Genomic DNA, 18,870 nt, shown 5'->3' on the forward strand with positions numbered 1-18,870 from the left:
ATAAAACATATACACATATATACGTTAAATATATACGTCTATAGAAGATATATACACATATATACGTACTATTCAATATATACGTACACATATAAAATATATGTACTTCTTTAAATAAAACATATGCTACTTAATATAATAAATTAATAATACTTTATAGTAAATTAATCCGTTTATTTATTTAAAAAAAAAAATCGAGCCGATTTCGGGCCAGTTATCGACGGGCCTGGATCGGGCCGAATTAACCGGGCCCAAAACCAAAAATAAATCGGCCCGTGACCCGATACCCTACAGCCCTTGGGCTGATCGGGTTGGGTCAAACCAGGCCGTTTTTTGTAAGTGAGCCGGGTTGGGTCAGTTCGGGCCGGATCAGCTCGGCCCGTTCGACAGGTATAACTTTATATATACCCATAGAAAAATAAAAATAAATAAAATCAAATGCAATATAAATTCTAGACCATTTTCACTTTCTCCAAGTACAAAAAGGTCTCAATTCTGGATCTTGTCATGTATGATTGGATTAGAATCACAAGCAATACACGTGAAGCTTAAACAACAAATTGCAAGTACTTGGAATTGAATTACATTCTTATTTTTAAACTTTTAATTACATCCCAATCGAAGCCAACCAAGGCCCCATTTTCTGTATGATTTCCTTCTCATTTTAGCATTATCAACAACTTCTTTATCTGTATTTTCAGTACTTAAAGATGTAACTTCAGTAGTCGTGGCTTCTTCCTGTAAAATATATAACAAATTAAATTGAGCCCAACTCGTTGATTCACAAATGTACTCAATTATAATTAACATGTTACACCATGGAAATTTGTTATATAATTCAATTAGATTTCAAGGGGAAAATTTTCTCCCAACTTGTATCTAGTGCTGAAAATTTTAGCTACAACTCTCATGTTTTTGTACCAGACTAGATCTGACTTGTAATTAACCTTCTAATTTAATGCATTTCTATTTTACCAAAAAAAAAAAATTAACTTACGATCATATCATTATATGTTGTGACAAATTATAGAAATTATCTGATCATGTATAAATTGTTAGTCTTTAAACCTTAATTTCAATGTTAGACACACGTACGACAAAGATATGCAGGTAACTCATAAAATATACTATTAGTACTTTCTGTTCATATTATTTGTCACATCTCTTAAAAAGAAAGACATTCAATAATTCGTCTTAATCATAAGGCTACTAATTAGATCTAATACAACACATTTTAAAAAAAATCAATTTAATGGACTAAACTCCCACTATAAGCGAGACCTAAAAAGGACGGTATCACAAAGAGTATAAATAATAAAATTCCAATTTATCTAATACAATACATATGGATAGGAGTGGACATTCGGTATTCAATTCGATATTTTTATAATTCGGGTTCGGTAATTCGATAATCGGTAATTGAAAGTGGATACCAAATACCATACCATTAAACTTCGATTCGGTAATTCAATAAACAGTACATTAAATTTTGGTTCGGTACGGAATTTGGTATTACCATATTAAAGTTAGACATGCTTGTAGTGATTCTATTTGGTGATAATAGTGGTGATTTCCAACCAACATTTTGAGAAAAAATCAATTTTATTTGATAGTTTTACACCTCTGAATACACAATTTTACACCAGAAAAAAATCAATTTTGTTTGATCTTATTACACGTTGATACGTGTGGCTCAATTAACGAAACACCTTAAAACCTGTGTTAATGTAGTTTATCCAACTCTAAAAGGGGAGAACAGGATGTCACAAGAATAATATTTACATCAAACTGAATGTAACACGATTTGGATGTAAATGTGATTAGAAGTCATAATATTATTTCTTATAAATGATGAAGAGCAATATATGTTATGTTCTCTGCGAAGTGCTAAGTTTTGTTTTCATCTGTTGTTGACATGTGAACACAAGGATTAAAAAGGCTTGACCAAGTCCTCTTGGTTAAAGTCATATTCCGACCTATGTTAGGAACATTAGAGTTAGGCAAGTGCAACAAACAATGGTGTTATGTATCATGTCATGAAGACTTATTTTCTATTGTTCCCTTCTACGCCCCGATTTTCAGTCTTAGCGTGATATTTTCGTCAAAAGTTGTCACATGTTGGTTGTAAGGATGTCTGCTGTGTAAAGTTAAGAGTCTACTTTATGACTATGTTTAATAGTTCAAAGTTTGCTTGAGCAATAGTCACACAAGTATGTTGCCTTTGGAGTGTGGACTAGATATGTGGCCTATGGATCACTTAACTATAATTGGATATTCGGAAAATACCAAATACCAAATGATAGTAATATTTTTTACCTATCCCGAACCCAAATACCGTAATTTTAAAATTTTACTCCCAAATGTCATCCCAAATACCAAATTACAGAATATCAATTACCAAATTTTTCGATTCGATTCGATAATTCAATTTTTGGTATTTTATGTCCACCCCTACATATGGAGTATAATTTATATACTTATTTTCTTTTACATGTTTCACTTGATTAACACTTGCTAGATTAGCATCAAGGATGATTTTGAAGAAAAAGAAGTGATAAATGCTTCTTATTTTTCTAAAAAGTAAGTAGATTCTGCTTATAATCAAAACTACTAGTGTTCCCTCCGTCTCGTCTTACATTATTTGAATTCTATTGACTTGACATATTTCTTAAAGAAAAAATAATTGAAGATATATTTTACTAACGATGCTTTGAAATCCTAAATTCGTTACTATTTAAAGTAATTAATTAATACTAAGTATAGTATATATAAGAAAAACAATAAAATTCTCTTCATTGGTTGAATGGACAAGTAAAATGAATTTTTGAGGAATTAATATTTGGGACCATCTCATTATTATTTACCTGGAGCTGTCTCTCTTTGAGATTGACCTTCTCGTCTTCGTTGTCATTCCTTGTAACTGAACCATTCCTTGACTTGGACGAGCTCGACCTTGATGTGTTCCCTTCTTCCATTTCCAAGCTTAGCTACAAGTAATTAAAGAACTTGTACCAATATTACATATTATGCTTATAGATTTATCAATGTACTTGTAGTTGTAACCATGATTATTTACCCTCAATCTTCTGCTAAATATTGTCTTAATTTATTTATCTTAATTTGATTAAACACAAATTTTTAAAAAATAATAAAGATTTTGAATTGATCATATAATACTAAACTAAAGATCAACTATCGTGTATTAAAATATTTTGATTATAACATATTTAACAAAAAGTAGCAAAGAATATTTTTTATTTTTTTTAAAACGTACTTTGTGAAAAAAAGAGTGAGATAATTAAAGAAACAACATGAATAATAGTTTTCGAGAAAACCTTAACAACTCGATTTTCGAGTGCAGTGAGGCGGTCTAGAAGTGTGCCTTTGTGATGAACCTCTTGCAACGCAGAGGATAGACTCACTGTCCTGCAGTGCTCACCATCCTCCTCTTCTTTCTTTACGACTCTATTATTTATTACTGACAATCAATGACAGAATCAGATTTTTTAGTAATTACAAAATATAACTTAATGAATTTAAAAGGGATTAATTAACATATATTTTAAACGTATATAAATAAAAATAATTTTAATTATATATAAATAAATATAATTTTCTATTGAACGGTATTTAAATGAACTTTCAACTATACCTAGCTTCGCCACTGCTGACAGCCCATGTTTCTCTTCTAAAACCTGCAGCTGCATGTGTATGTCACCATTTTATTCAAGGACCATACGCTTAATAATTATAGCTAGAAAGTAGAAACTACATATGTTATCGACTTTCATATATGAAAATTGGTCTCGTCAAAGTAATTTTCATTAAGTTAACAAACTTTTGGTGAAAAAGATATACTTATAAAAGTACTTACGAGGAAATCCAGGCGATCTAATCTTGGAAGAACAGGCAAGGTAGAAGCTAAGTCTTTACTCTCTAGCTGCATCATGTTTTCTTCTTCCTTGCAATTAAAAGCAGAGTTCTAGCTTCTTTTTTTTTTTTTTTTTAAATCTATTTATAATATTAGACGTGTGTATGTTTGATGGAACATACATATATAGCTAAGTTTTTAAAGATGGCGAATACTGAAGATGCAGATGGAGATATTAAGTTTGCTCATAAAAAAAGTGAATTGTGTAAGTGAGGGAAGTTGGGCTATTAATTATTGGCAACTCCTATGCCATATCCTTTTGTCACCATTCTTGATTGGCTTCATCATTGCTCTTTGACTTTAACCAAGTATTTTTCTCTCTCTCGGATTCTTATCTAGTCGTGGCTTATCTAATGAGTATTATACTGTATAATATATCTCATGACGTCGGAGAAAATACTAGTAGTAATTTAGAAAACTATCTCGACGACGTGTTTGTTTCTCTTTGGTCGTTACGATTTACGTATACGTGCACCTTGGTCTTGTCTTTGATAAGGTAGAAACGTTGTTTGTCTATTGTGACCATATTGTTATTATCAGTTTTAGCGTCTTATTTATATTTACATAATTATGTCATTTGAATAAGTATTTAGATCAAATTGAAGCTGCCAACTTAATAATCAAGATGCTAGAGACATGTTAGAATTGATGAAATTATGGAGTACATTGAACATATAATAATATGTTTTTTCGAGTACACAAAAATCTGCATTTTGGCAAAACAATTTCAACACAAGTTTAAGAATAAATTAAGAACACTTACGAAGTTTTCAACACCTTCAACACAAGATCAAAAATAACCTTTCAAAGAAGTGTGTTTTCAGTATTTTAAAGAAAATTAGATGAAGTAGGAAAAGTTAAGTCCTCCGAATTTACGGAGTGTCCTTAAGGAAATAATTCCCCTCAAGTACCCGAGGTTGTGAAATTTTTCTCCCGAGATAAAATGGTTTAACAATCCGACTGTAGTGGTACCTCAAACGATTGGATTCTCTTCAAACTCACTAGACAGTTAGATGATCACACGGAGTATTTTAGAAGACAAGAAATGTTTTCAAGTGCAAAAAAATTCATACTAAACTTGTGGAAAAAATGCAGGTTTATATAGCCATTAAGTGCCCCTTCCGAAAGGTGAAAATAGTTTACCGAAAAGGTGTATCATTTCTGAACAGTCATGTCTGTCCACTTGAAAGAGCGTGTCTTTTCTGAACAACCACAACCATCCAAACAGTCATACCTTTTCCCGAAATAGTGTGTCTTTTACTCGAAGAGTTGTGTCACTTCCAAGCAACTTTTCATTTTTCATTCACACCTATTGAACCCAACAATCCCCCACATGAATAGGGAATGGCTACTCTTTGTAAAACTTTACGGACAAGTATGTAATCATCAAGCAAAGACTGATTGCCTCTGGATAAGTGGGTTTCCCGTTGAACTTTCCGTAGTTAACATGCATTGGATGCACTCGGTCAATCGGTAGATTTGATATGAGGTTCAGTGTATACCTAGAAAACACATGCCACACAACTAGCCTTTTACTGTTTATGGTTCTCACAATTTTGTTCGTTTCAGCTATGAACACATCGGTGTCTCATGAGAGCTTAGAGAATAGGACTTTACTAACATTCTCCTTGAAGCGGCTTCCACTTCGCCCTCACATAGGTGATTTCTAAACGTTCAATCCTATAGATTAAACAATTTGGTCAAATCTGCCAAATTTAGATAATCATTAAAAGACTTCACAGGATAAGTCTTATTCTTGTTTTCTAAACATTGTCTACATCATGAGAGTGGGTTGGGTATATTGACAATGTTGAATTTGTTAGACACAACTTTGTTTGATCTCCTTGAACCTAGCTCTTGGGATCTCCACTCTGCTAGGTAGAGTTACTGTCATGCTGACTTGTCTTAGGCCATAAACCCATTCCATTGGATGTCCTTTCAACTCCTTCTCTAGATAGGCCTTTTGAAAGTGGATCCGACACATTATCCTCGACTTTACATAGTCAATAGTGATAATTCCACTAAAGAGAAGTTATTTAACGGCATTATGTTTCCGTCTTATGTGACGAGATTTATCATTGTACATCATGCTCCCTGCCCTAACTATTATTGCTTGACTATCACAGTGTATGCACACTGATACCAATGGTTTCGGCTAATAAGAAATATCTTCCAAGAAATTTTGGATCCATTCTATTTCTTCACCGGCTTTATCTAATGCGATAAATTTTGATTCCATTGTAGAGCGAGTAATACATGTCGTTTTGCAAGATTTTCAAGAGATTGCTCCTCTACTTATAGTAAATACGTATCCACTCGTGGATTTTACTTCATTCAATCTAATGATCCAATTTGCATCTCTATATCCTTCAAGTACCGCTGGATATTTACTATAATGCAAAACATAGTCTTGAGTGTATTTAAAATACCCCAAAACTCTATTATTATCATCTAATGAGTTTTATTGGGATTACTCGTGTACCGACTCAACTTACTAATAGCACATTCTATGTCTGGCCATACAATTTATGATATACATTAAACATTCCAACACTCTTGCGTACTCCAACTGTGAGTCACTTTCACCTTTATTCTTTTGAAGTACAAAGCTCACGTCTAATGAAGTCTTGGCAATACCAAATTTCAAATACTTGAATTTGTCAAATGCCTTTTCAATGTAATGAGACTGTAACAATACCAACCCTTGTGGAGTTCTATGAATTCTTATTCCCATGATCACATCCACAACCCCAAGGTCTTTCATACCAAACTTGCTCTCAAGTATTCGTTTCGTAGCACCACTGATGATCAGCATATCATCCATATACAAACAAACAATGACTTGGTGATTTGTAGTGTCTTTAATGTAAACACATTTATCACATTCATTAATCTTGAACCCGTTTGCCAACATGGTTTGGTCAAACTTCGCATGCCATTGTTTATGTGTTTGTTTTAGTCCATAAAGTGACTTAACAAGTTTACACACCTTATTTTATTTTTCAGGAACCACAAAATCCTCAGGTTGTTCCATGTAAATTTCTTCCTCAAATTCTCCATTTAGGAATGTTGTTTTCACATCCATTTGATGGATTTCAAGACCATATACCGCCACCAAGACAATTAACATCCTAATTAACATTATCCTCATTACAGGAGAGTATGTATCAAAGTAATCAAGGCCTTCCTTTTGTTTAAAGCCTTTTTCAACAAGTCTTGCCTTGTATTTTTCAATAGTACAATCCGCTTTCATTTTCCTTTTGAAGATCCATTTGAAACCTAAAGGTTTATTTCTTGGAGGAAGATAAACTAGTTCCCACGCATGTTTGTTTAAGGTTGAATCAATCTCACTATTGACTGCCTCTTTCCAAAAGGATGAGTCTAAAGACGTCATCGCTTCTTTAAACATTTGAGGCTCATTTTCTAAGAGAAATGTTACAAAATCCAATCCAAATGAAGTTGACGTTCTTCGACGTGTGCTACGTCTTGAATTCTCATCATTATGTACATCCTCACTTAGTTCATCTTGAGGTCGTTTAGACCCCCACTAGACTGTCTATGTTTAGTTTTATACGGATAAATGTGTTAAAAGAATTCAGCATTATCTGATTCAATTATCGTATTTTCATTGATATCCGGATGTTCAGATTTATGAACCAAAAATTGACATGCTTTACTACTTTTATCATATCCTATGAACACGCAGTCCACCATCTTAAGTCCTATCCTTACTCTTTTAGACATAGAAACTTGGACCTTTGGTAGACACCCTACACTTTGAAATATTTCAAGTTGGGTTTCCTTCCTTTCCATTTTTCAGATGGAATTGATTGTGTTTTACTATGAGGCACTCTATTGAGTATTCGGTTAGCCGTAAGGATAGCTCCCCCCACAAGTTTTGCGGTAAACCTGAACTTATTAGTAAGGCATTCATCATTTCCTTCAAGGTTCGATTTTTCCTTTTCACAATTTCATTAGATTGAGGTGAATATGGGGTCTTAGTTTGATGGAAAATTTTATTCTTTACGCATATTTAGGCAAAGAGAGATTCATACTCTCTGCCCCTATCACTTCTTATTGTTTTGATCTTTTTTTCTAACTGATTTTCAACTTCTGTTTTATATTACCTAAACGCATCTATTGCTTCATCCTTACTACCAGAAAATAGACATAACAGTATCTAGTGCAATCGTCAATAAAAGTTATAAAATACTTTTTTCCACTATGAGATGATGTTGACTTCATATCACAAATGTCAGTGTGGATTAAGTCTAAGGGATTGAAATTCCTTTTCAACGGACTTATACGAATGCTTAGCATACTTTGATTCCACACACGTTTGACATTTTGATTTATAGCACTCAAAGTTTGGCAAGACTTATAAGTTAATCAGTTTTCGTAGTGTTTTGTAATTGACATGGCCTAATCGTTCATGCCACAAATCATAAGACTCAAGCAAGTAAGAAGAAACTGAATTTTTATTGATTTCAACATTCATTACATTAATTTTCAATAGCCTCTCTGTGAGGTAGTCTTTCCCTACATACACTTCTCCTTTACTAAGTATAATTTTTTCGAAAATAAATACACATTTGAATTCGTTATTGTCAAGAAGTGACACCGAAATTAAGTTCTTCCGTAACTCGGGTACATACAGGACATTGTTTAAAGTCAACACTTTGCCTGATGCCATTTTCAGGCAGACTTTTCCTGTTCCTTCAACTTTTGCAGTTGCGGAGTTGGCTATATATATCTTCTCTTCCCCTTGAGCCGGAGAAAAAGTAGCAACTCTTTATTTGCACAAATATGACGGGTGGTACCAGAATCCATCCACCATTCTCGAGGATTTCCCACCAAGTTGCATTCAGTCAGCATGGCACACAGATCGTCAATTTCTTTCTTGGACTCAGTCATATTTGCTTGGTTCTTCTTTTTTTCTTTCTTTGGAGTACGACAATTCATAGATTTATGTCCAAACTTGCCACAGTTAAAGCATTTTCTCTTGAATTTTTTCTTAGGTTGATTGCTTTCCTGTCCAACTTTCTTTCGATTTTTGGAGTTGTTATGATCGTCTTCTACAATATTTGCTCCACTTATTGCAGAATTTCCGTTCGACCTTCTTTCCGCGACTTTATTGTCTTCTTCAATGCGCAGTCTTACTATAAGATCTTCGACTGACATGTCCTTTCGCTTATGTTTCAAGTAATTCTTGAATTCCTTCCACATAGGTGATAACTTCTCTATTATTGCCGCGACTTGAAACCCCTCGTTCACGATTAAACCTACAATTAAGTTTATGTGAACATTAAGAATATTTTTAATATATTCAACTAAGATATTCATCAAAATCATACCTTCTGTGAGGAGATCGTGGATGATAACTTGCAGTTTCTGAACTTGCGATACAATAGATTTGTAGTCAATCATTTTAAATTCTAGGAATCTTGCAACAAAAAACTTTTTGGTTCCCGCATCCTCAGTCTTTTACTTTATTTCCAGCGCCCCGCACAACTTCTTTACTGTCTTTATTCCACTATACGCATTGTATAGTTCATCTTGGAGGCTATTTAGAATGTAATTCCTGCATAGGAAATCTGAGTGTTTTGACGCCTCCATAACGACAAATTTCTCCTAGTCTGAAGTTCCTTCGAGCACCTCAGGAACTTCTTTAAATGTAAATTGTTGAAGACATAAATTTGTGAGGTAGAAGAACATCTTTTGTTGTCACCTTTTGAAATCTACACTTGTACATTTTTCGGGTTTCTCCGCTGGTGTCATTGCCGGCAAAGCATTCGTACGACTCGTTATGACAACATTAGTTGCTGCCACAGTAGTTGCAGTATCATGCACTTGACTATCATTAGTCATTTTTCTGTCACAAGAAGACAGTAATTTAGTATATCAATAAAGTTGCAGCAACTTTAAACACCACTTGTTTGTAGTTTAACAATGAAGTTTTTATGACTTCCAATCGTCAGCCGAGTGATCTTTAACTTGTGATGGAGATTTTATCTCTTCAAATCACTAGTTAAGTTCAAATGGAGTAGAAAGCTAGAAACTTTAATCTCCAGAAACCAAGCAATACAGATTTCGAAAAAAAAAAAAACTTTAGGGAAAAGAAAATTTCACCAAACAAGGAAAAAAAAATAATTTTTTCAGAATTATTTCCTTAAGATTGTTGTTTTCGGGTACACAAAAATCTGTATTTAGCAAAACAACTTCAACACAAGTTCAAGAATAAATCAAAAACACTTATAAAGTTTCCAACACCTTCAACACAAGATAAAAACTGACCTTTCAAAGAAGTGTGTTTTCAGTATTTTAAAGAAAATTAGATAAAGCAGAAAAAATCAAGTCCTCCGAATTCACGGAGTATCCTTAAGGAAATAATTTTCCTCAAGTACCCGAGGTTGTGGAATTTTCCTCACAGCATAAAATGACTTAACAATCCAACTGTAATGGTACCTCAAACGATCGGATTCTCTTCAAACTCACTCAAAAGTTAGATGATCATACGAAGAATTTTAGACGACAAGAAATGTTTTCAAGTGCAGAAAAATCCATACTAAACCTGTGGAAAAAATGCAGGTTTATATAACCAGTAAGTTCCCCTTCCGAAAGATGACAATGGTTCACTGGAAAGGTGTATCCATTCTAAACAGTCATAGCTGTCCACTCGAAAGAGTGTCTTTTCTGAACAGCCACAACCATCCAAACAGTCATACCTTTTCCCAAAATAGTGTGTCTTTTACTCGAAGAGTTGTGTCCCTTCCAAGCAACTTTTCATTTTTCATTCACACCTACTGAATCCAACATAATACACCAAATATATTCTCATAATTAAGTAGAGTATGAAGATGTTAGGCCGACCTTACCTTATAAAGATAGAAAAAAGAGGTTGTTTTTTATTAAAGAAAACTTTTTCATAACAAGTTTGAGTCAAATATCAGAATAAAAAAAATATGATGAAAATATTAAACAAAAAAAAAAAAAACAGTAATGACAGCAAAAGTATTCAGCATGTAAATTGAATTGTATACTAATTACTATTGTTAATTTAAAGGGAAGAACCTCCCAAACAAGTATCTTTTGATCAAATGTTCATAAAAATTGAGTAATTGTACCGTTCTCCGTCACAGCCTAACCCAACATTACAGTAGACTTCTGATTTTGGAAGAAGAATCAGACGGAACCAGTTGCAAATTATATTGATTTGTCATAATTTAAGTGGAAAAGATGAAGTAAATAATTATAATTAAGTTACACATCCTATTTCCTTTTGCGCGTCTTCATTCTCCGTAAAAAAAGTAAAACTAACAATTTATGCACCACTTGATGGATTGGTTTTGGGATATTTCACGCGTTTTCAATCATTGATTACGTTAGAACGCCAAATCTTAGAGCTTTTACTTCCAAGATACGGAAAATCCTTTTTTTTTTTAAAAAAAAAAAAAAATGTTATCAGAAACCTTTTTTTTATTATCAGAAAATTCTAGCTGGCTCTTCTTTAAAGTACTTGCATGAGATTGATCCTCATCAAATATTCAACAATAAGATTCTTAGGTGGCTAAAATAGTTGTGCATTACATAAGCCTATCATTTCCCAATGAGCGTAGCACACGGCAATTTATGATGCCATGTTATATTAGGCACCAAACTTTCATGAGCACTTAACAAGCCACAGAAATGAATTAACCAAAGAGTAAAATATTATTTTTGGGTTAGCTTGGTTTTTTACTTTTAACTTTTTTTATGTTGATGAGAAAAAAGTTTATTTTAAATCAATTCCATCTTTTCTTATGATAGATCCACCTATGTCCAAGGTCATTTTACCGCAATTTGTGCTTGCGTTTGCTTCTTTCCTATATGTGAATAGACCGGAAAGGTTTTGTTAGGTGTGGACGTGAGGTTTACTAGGTTGTGTTACTAATTACTTATTAGTTGCTATGTTTTCTTTATTGTCTTATTCTTGTAAATACCTACTTTGTTTTGTTGTACTTGAGTTGGAGGTCCTTCGAAAACGGCCTCTTTACCTCCCAAAATAGGATAAGCTCTGCGTACACATTACCCTCCCCACATCACACTCACTAGATATGCTGTTGTTCTTGTTTATTGTTTAATAAGATGTTGTCTTCATTCAAGAAATACAAACAAATTAAAAGAAAAGGAAAAATAGTAATATGAAGAGGAGTAACATATGATTTCTACTCATTAATCTTCGACCTCTTACCTAAGTGAAGTTTATGCATAAACACAACCATAACTTTCACAATTTTTTTTCACCTACAGCCTAGAATACTTTTCAACTACAACCTAGATATTATTCCTTTTTTCAACCTAGAATATTGTTCAAACGTTCACTAATCATCATTTATCTCTCTTTGAATCATTATCAAAGGGCTTAAGTAAACCATATGTGATTGCCATTGAAATCCACCATCCAAGTAAAACTCTCATAGCAGATATTTTAAGATGAACCACCAAGATAAGCTCCAATACCCCCAAATAAACACAGAGCAAAGGATGCTACAATCACCATCACACCAATTCTGATTCTTTTTTCACTCACCAACAGAGCTGGCACCAAAGGAACAAATGCTCCACAGAGAAACGCCAGAGATGATGCTGCAGCAGCTTTCAATGGACTAGGCAGTGGCTTTAATTTTCTGTCATCGCCTTCTGTTGACTTCCCCATCATGGTTCTTCTTGCATCGATTTCCATAACTTTTGTCATAGGAGATCTTGCAGGTGTCAAAGAATTGGACTGTATTTGTACAGGTGATTCATATAGCAACTTCCCACCTTGCTTGTTTTCCGCGACTATTGGATTACTGCAAACTATTTGAATCTTATCTTCGCCTTTGAACTCGTTGTCCAATCTACAGTTGTCAGCAATGGACTTTGCAATGTCTAGTTGAGTTGATACAGAGACAAACTCTCCGACAGCCATGCTACAGGCACCTGCAAGAGCTCCAGCTACTCCAGAAAGTACCATAGACTGTTGATCTTGATCTTTAGCTGCACCCACACCGAGCATCAAGGTCATGGTGGAAAGCAATCGATCATTTGCTCCAAGTATAGCTGCTCGAAGCCACTGAGCTCGGGCTAGTTTCTTCAAAGTTCTCTCTTCCTGGACAGTTGTATGAGGTTCTTTCTTGGCACAGGCCTCAATTGACTGAGGAGAATCCATGGTTTAATGAATGGGAGTGTGGCTTTTAGCCATAGGCACACTCATACGCGTGGAAGCAATATGTAGGAAGTAGGAACCTCGGTTCATAAAGAATGAATATTCATATCCAAGAATCATCTCTACTTAGGTGGCACCGTGGAAAAAACAAGCTGATACGTTAAAACCCAGAAGAACAAACATAAGTCCAGACGTGTTCTTCTGATACTTAGACATCAAACCATACAGGACAACAATCAGCTGCAAATAAAAAATAAGTTTCTATTCTTTGTTGCTCCAATTAGAGGAAACCTAGAGCATCACTTTGTTAACCAGCAGTGTATCCAAACCATATTATAAAAGTCTTTCCGTTCAATCAGCATCTTAGCTCAATATCTAGAGAAAAGCTATGTATGGTGATGTGCGTGGATTTTTCCTCCAGTAAGATGTCCTAAGACGGCACCATGTAGTAGCTTTAATTTACGGGAGAAAGTTATAATTCAGAGCCCTGTGGGGAATGGCTACTGCACGTAAACTAGCTTCTGATCTGATGAGGAACCTACTTATGCATATGAGACACATACTTTAGCACAAACATTGGTGAGCTGTTCAACTTGGAAAATATGCACTTGAAAATGTTCTGATAGACTAATGGATACAAAAAGAGTCAACCTGTTCTCTTCAAACAAAAGAACTCAACTCTTATAAGTTTCATCTTTTCAGTTTACTAGTCCCTATCATAAAAGTGAGACCTTCATTATTCCGGCATTTACTTTTTAACCCCATATATAATATCCAGCATCAAAAGCAGCTAATCCAGACATTGACTATATGAATAAGGAAGAGGCTCATTGTAAGAAATTACTTTGCACATTTATCTGAAAAAAGAAAAACACTTGAAACAGAGAAAGGAGAAATAGCACGGAGAATTTTGTCCTGCTCATTAATTTTAACATTTTTCATACTTATCACAAAACTACCATTACAAGGTTTGACAGCACAGCTCAAACTGCTCACTCCATCCAAAAGCAGATTAATTTGACAGCAATCACTATGCATTTATATTCGGAGTTCTGTGTGATCTAACAACAAGGAAGGATAAAGAATGTTGTGGAACAACAAAAATTTCTCTTTTACTCGCGCCGATCTGTGTTCAAGAAATTTTCTCAGGCAGACACGACAAAAAAGTGAGAAACAGTAAACTAAAGCAATAATATAAGCATACTTCAGAGATAGTCTTCAGATGAGCAAGAACTATTTGATCCTATTTCAAAGAAATGAATTACAAAATGTAGTATCAAACCATTCTGTAGAAATCATTAATCGATTCCAAGAAACAAATGACTTGCTGGTTTCTTAGCTACAAACACTACAAACAAAAAAGACATGTAAAGGCAAACAATACATGTGAAGATGCTATTAGAATGAAATTGTTTCTTTCACTTAATAAACAAGAGGAAGGAGTATGTGCTGATGTACTATCAAAATGAGAGTAGACTGAACTTATAACTTATGCTATGTATGTAATTTAGGCAGGACCTATTTGAATAAGTGTTTTGACTATTTATTAAACTTATCAGTAACTATGCTGTGAATGAAAGCCTCATGCTCAAGTCTTGGTAGTGATGGGTGGACAATATAGAGAATTAGTGATTTACCAAGGTCGATAACACAAGAGTTTAAAAGCACCACTAGGTTGATGGATAACTTACACAAGTTGTACCAAATGATCTGTAAGTAGCTTGTCTAACCACAAATTGATAAACTATTTTTTTTTTCAGATGAGAGAAGGAAATGGTAAAGTCTTGTAATCCAAGACTTTTAGACAAGTAGTCAATACAAAATTGATGAAGTGGAATGACAGGTATTGAGAAGACAACTTGTACACACATGCTGCTCAAAACTAGAGAAAAATTAAACCTCGTGAAAATATCCACTTTCCATGATATTTTTTTTTTAAACAGCCACCAATAGCATCTGAAAAATGCATACAAGATGCTGCAGATATAAACTAAAAATTGCATACTAGATGTTACATATATCCATCCCTGCGATCTTGTTCCTCTGCCTCCTTGTTAGCAACTTGTACTGCTTTGAACCAAAGGAATGCCTGGATACATGTTCTAATCAGCTCAGATGAACATAGAAACATCTACAATTTCTTTCATTTTTTTGGCCAGAAATAGTACTTTTGAACCAGAATGTAACTAACAAAACAAAGACCAACAGTAAGAAACTTTTTCAACTGGTTCCTCAGTCCTATTAAAGAAGTTGTTAGCTTATAGTTTGAAGGCAATTATGCCTAACTTAAATAACAAAAGTAGCTACCATTATCTTAAAATATAGAAAAACAGGCAGTAAAAGCCAAAAAAGACCAAATTTGTATTGTCTTAGTTTCATCATTCAAAACAATTCAACTGAATTAAAACTACAGAAACACATGGATAGAGAAGCAAAATAAATGAACTTACAGAAGTGGGAATGCCAGTGAAAACAAAGAATCCAAGCAATGGAGCATAAAAAACACTATCTGAGCCCAAAACTCCAAACACAGGCTTCTGATTTGAGTACTCAAAAATAGAACCAATCTGCAATCATAACCCAATCAAGAATCAATCTTTATACAACTCCACAAAATTCTTCACTAAAAATATTTGAAAAAAAAGCACCCAAGGGTGAGGCGTGGCCTAGTGGTCAATGAAGTGGGTGAGCACAACATGAGGTTTAAGGTTCAAATCAACACTAAGTGGGATTCTTCCCATCTATCTGGTATGTATTGCCGGTGGGAGCTGGCAGGTATCTGTGGAATTAGTCGGGTACTTATGTGCAGGGATGGGGGGAGGGAAGTTGTACCCATCAAAAAGAAATACTATTCAATAAAGAATTCTCACCGCCGCAATTGCTGTAACAGCAGAAGCAAGCAAATAAACAATGAAGGGAACTTGAACACTTGAAGAATCTTTCTGGGATTCATTTCTAGCCCATGGTGGAGGTTCATCTGTACCAGGTTTAGCCCATGTTGGAACCGATGGGTCTTCTTCTTTTTCCTTAGATTTCTCAGCAGAGCCTTCAGTAGCAGCTACAATTCTAAGTCTACGACTTGCAAGTGAATTTCCCTTTCTTGAAGAAGAAGAAGAAGAAGAGAGTGTAGTGAAATTGTGTAGACATGGATTGATTGTTGTTGTTGAGAAATGAATTAGTGAACAAGGGGAATTGCAGAAAGATGAAGAAGCTAATGTCATCATTATTCTTGATGAGATAAATAATTATGTCTTACAGTATAGTTTTTTTTTTTTTTTTTTTTGCTAAGGCATTGTACTTTGTGATTGGTGTGGCTGTGTTCAAGTGTATATTTTCATGATGGAATATGGCGCTCAGTTGTGAATGAGAGATGGAGGTTCACTTAAAAAATATCTCCTTAATTTTTCCTCAAAACAGTTAAAAAATATTAAAAACAATTTTTTCACTTCCATTAAGGGATCGTTTGGTAGGAAGACAAGACATGCAGAAATTAATAATATATGGATTAGTAATACAGAGTTATTAATAGAAATTATTTTTTATTAATTATTTGGTTTATTGTGTTAAAGCTGAATATATCATATATTGTATTTGGTTTATAATTCTATAAATATATTCTTTATAATTATGTTATTGATATTTATATGAAATTTTTATTTTATTTAACTTAACATATTAAAAATTAAAATATGAATAATTCAAATGCCAAATGATTTACGAACTCTAATAATTATTGCACTAATAATTGTTGGTTGAAACTTGAGCCAATTAACTCAACAAGTACTGAAACTTGCTCTGCTATTAAAAAAAAAAATTCAAGAGTTATCAATATTGTGATAATGAAGAAGAAATCAAATCCACCAATTAGAATTAAAGATGATTTGTGACTGACAATTAGGGCATGAGCATAAATTATCAAAAATTGAAGCACCGAATCGAATCAAAAAAAATTGATAATTGATATTCAATAATTTGGTATTTGGTATGATATTTGGGAGTAAAATTTTAATATTATGGTATTCGGAATTGGATTTGATACAAGATATTAATACTATTTGGTATTAATTTTTAATCCAATACTTCTTTATCAACATGGGTTGTGGTGCAACAGATGGGGTTGCTCCACCCTTAATCAGAGGTCGAGGGTTCGATCATGGGTATGGAGAAAACTCTGTTGGAAGCGCTATCCCCTGAATGGGCCCTACCCAGCGCGAATTCGAATTAGTCGGGCTCTAATGCGGGTACCGGATATTGGATGGGAAACCAAAAAAAATACCGTTTGGTATTCAATATATATATAACCCTACCCAATAGACAATAGTATTAGTCATCCCAAAGAATCTCTTGGACCTTGATAATATATTCATAAAAAGCAACAAAAAGAATACTAAATAGCGTCTTTATTAAATATACTCTTTGAAGTTTAAACGTACATTTGTACATCTCCAACTTTAATATGGTATTACCAAATATCATACCAAATCGAAGTTTAATTTACCAATTACCGAACTATCGAACCGATGTTTATAAGTATGGTATGTGGTATTTATGTTCAAATACTAATTATCAAATTATCGAACTCAAACTTTAAAAATATCAAACCGAATACCGAACTTCCACCCCTACTGGCAGTGCTAGATAGCGTAAAAGCAGAATCTTCCTTATTATTTTTTGTTCCATATTTAAGAGAATGACTGACTAAATTCAATGAAAACATACAAGGCATTAACGATTTAGTTTCTTTATCAATTAGCTGGATAAAAGATTTTAAAGGATAATTTGATCATTTAATTTTGCTATCCATGTATTGTTTGATCCGATATAAATATTCTCTAGATTTCTTCAGTATAATATAATACACCTTATGATGTATTAGTTATCCACATATAAAAAGGAATCAAATTAAGTTGTGCAATCAAATAATATATTAGAATAAGTTAAATTTTAATACATAAACTATTATAATTAATACATCCTACTAAAAGTGCCCCAAGAAACGTATTTAAGGCCCTTTTCCCTTTGAATAAAGACTTGTAGGCATTATATATATATTTTTGAAATATTTTCAACAGTATAAACAATTTTGGAAAGAAAAGTCGTTTAAACGTGTTGCTGAAAGAAATATATTTTGGTCCACTCAAAAATAATAAACAAAACAATAATTATAGAAAGTGTTATAAATGTATTTACATTATAGTGAATGTCTATCAAGATCTAATAAAATCTAATTGATATCTATCAGGATTTGAAGTATTTGTTTTTTAGTCAGAAACTAAGAGTTTTTTCTCCTATAAATAGAAGAGTTTTATTCATTGTATTCTCAATCAAGATAATCTCTCATCAGAAATAAAGAAGTCTCTCTTCTTTCTCTATTTATTCTTGTTGTTCTTTATTTATAATTTATAACACGTTATCAGCACGAGACTCTGCCAAACAAGGTGGGATTATAAATCTAAATGTGAGGTTATAAATCTAAAGGATTTCAACGTTAGTAATTCCTTATGTTATTTGTCTTTTGCTACTAATAATATAAGGGAGAATACTCACAAAAATATCTAAAGTTTGACCGTATTATCAGTTGAACATATTGAACTTTGCGGGGATTCTATTATCCCCAAACTTTTTTTTTCGTATTTTAGTGGCATATATCTGCCCACTTGGACCATTGCGTGTAAGTCACAAACATTAAGCGCGTGAAATTGTTAAAAAACGTTATAAACTTTTTTTTTTGCCAAACAACCCCCCAATTTTC

The 18,870-nt window shown here is 33.4% G+C and overlaps 3 protein-coding genes across 3 annotated transcripts; all 3 read right to left on the minus strand.

Annotated features, from left to right (window-relative positions):
- Positions 1-439: 439 nt before the first annotated feature.
- Positions 440-4,273, minus strand: LOC107858868. Its single transcript, XM_016703670.2, has 5 exons — positions 3,875-4,273; positions 3,653-3,701; positions 3,336-3,478; positions 2,865-2,987; positions 440-738 (listed from the first exon to the last, which is right to left on the minus strand). The coding sequence occupies exons 1-5, from the start codon at positions 3,947-3,949 to the stop codon at positions 604-606; spliced, it is 525 nt and encodes a 174-aa protein (XP_016559156.1). The 5' UTR covers positions 3,950-4,273; the 3' UTR covers positions 440-603.
- Positions 4,274-12,017: 7,744 nt separating this feature from the next.
- On the minus strand, positions 12,018-14,705 carry LOC107858869 (vacuolar iron transporter homolog 3). Its single transcript, XM_016703671.2, has one exon. It carries the CDS (start codon positions 13,119-13,121, stop codon positions 12,399-12,401), a length of 723 nt encoding a protein of 240 aa, XP_016559157.1. The 5' UTR covers positions 13,122-14,705; the 3' UTR covers positions 12,018-12,398.
- Positions 14,706-14,892: 187 nt separating this feature from the next.
- LOC107858870 lies at positions 14,893-16,381 on the minus strand (the record flags this gene model as incomplete). The annotated part of the gene is given in 3 exon segments (XM_016703672.1): positions 14,893-15,207; positions 15,569-15,685; positions 15,989-16,381. Coding segments are annotated over 3 exon segments (549 nt in total). The 3' UTR covers positions 14,893-15,129.
- Between the last annotated feature and the right edge of the window lie 2,489 nt (positions 16,382-18,870).

The sequence above is a fragment of the Capsicum annuum genome, chromosome 2 (genome assembly GCF_002878395.1).
Source record: "Capsicum annuum cultivar UCD-10X-F1 chromosome 2, UCD10Xv1.1, whole genome shotgun sequence".
NCBI classification, from domain to species: Eukaryota; Viridiplantae; Streptophyta; class Magnoliopsida; order Solanales; family Solanaceae; genus Capsicum; species Capsicum annuum.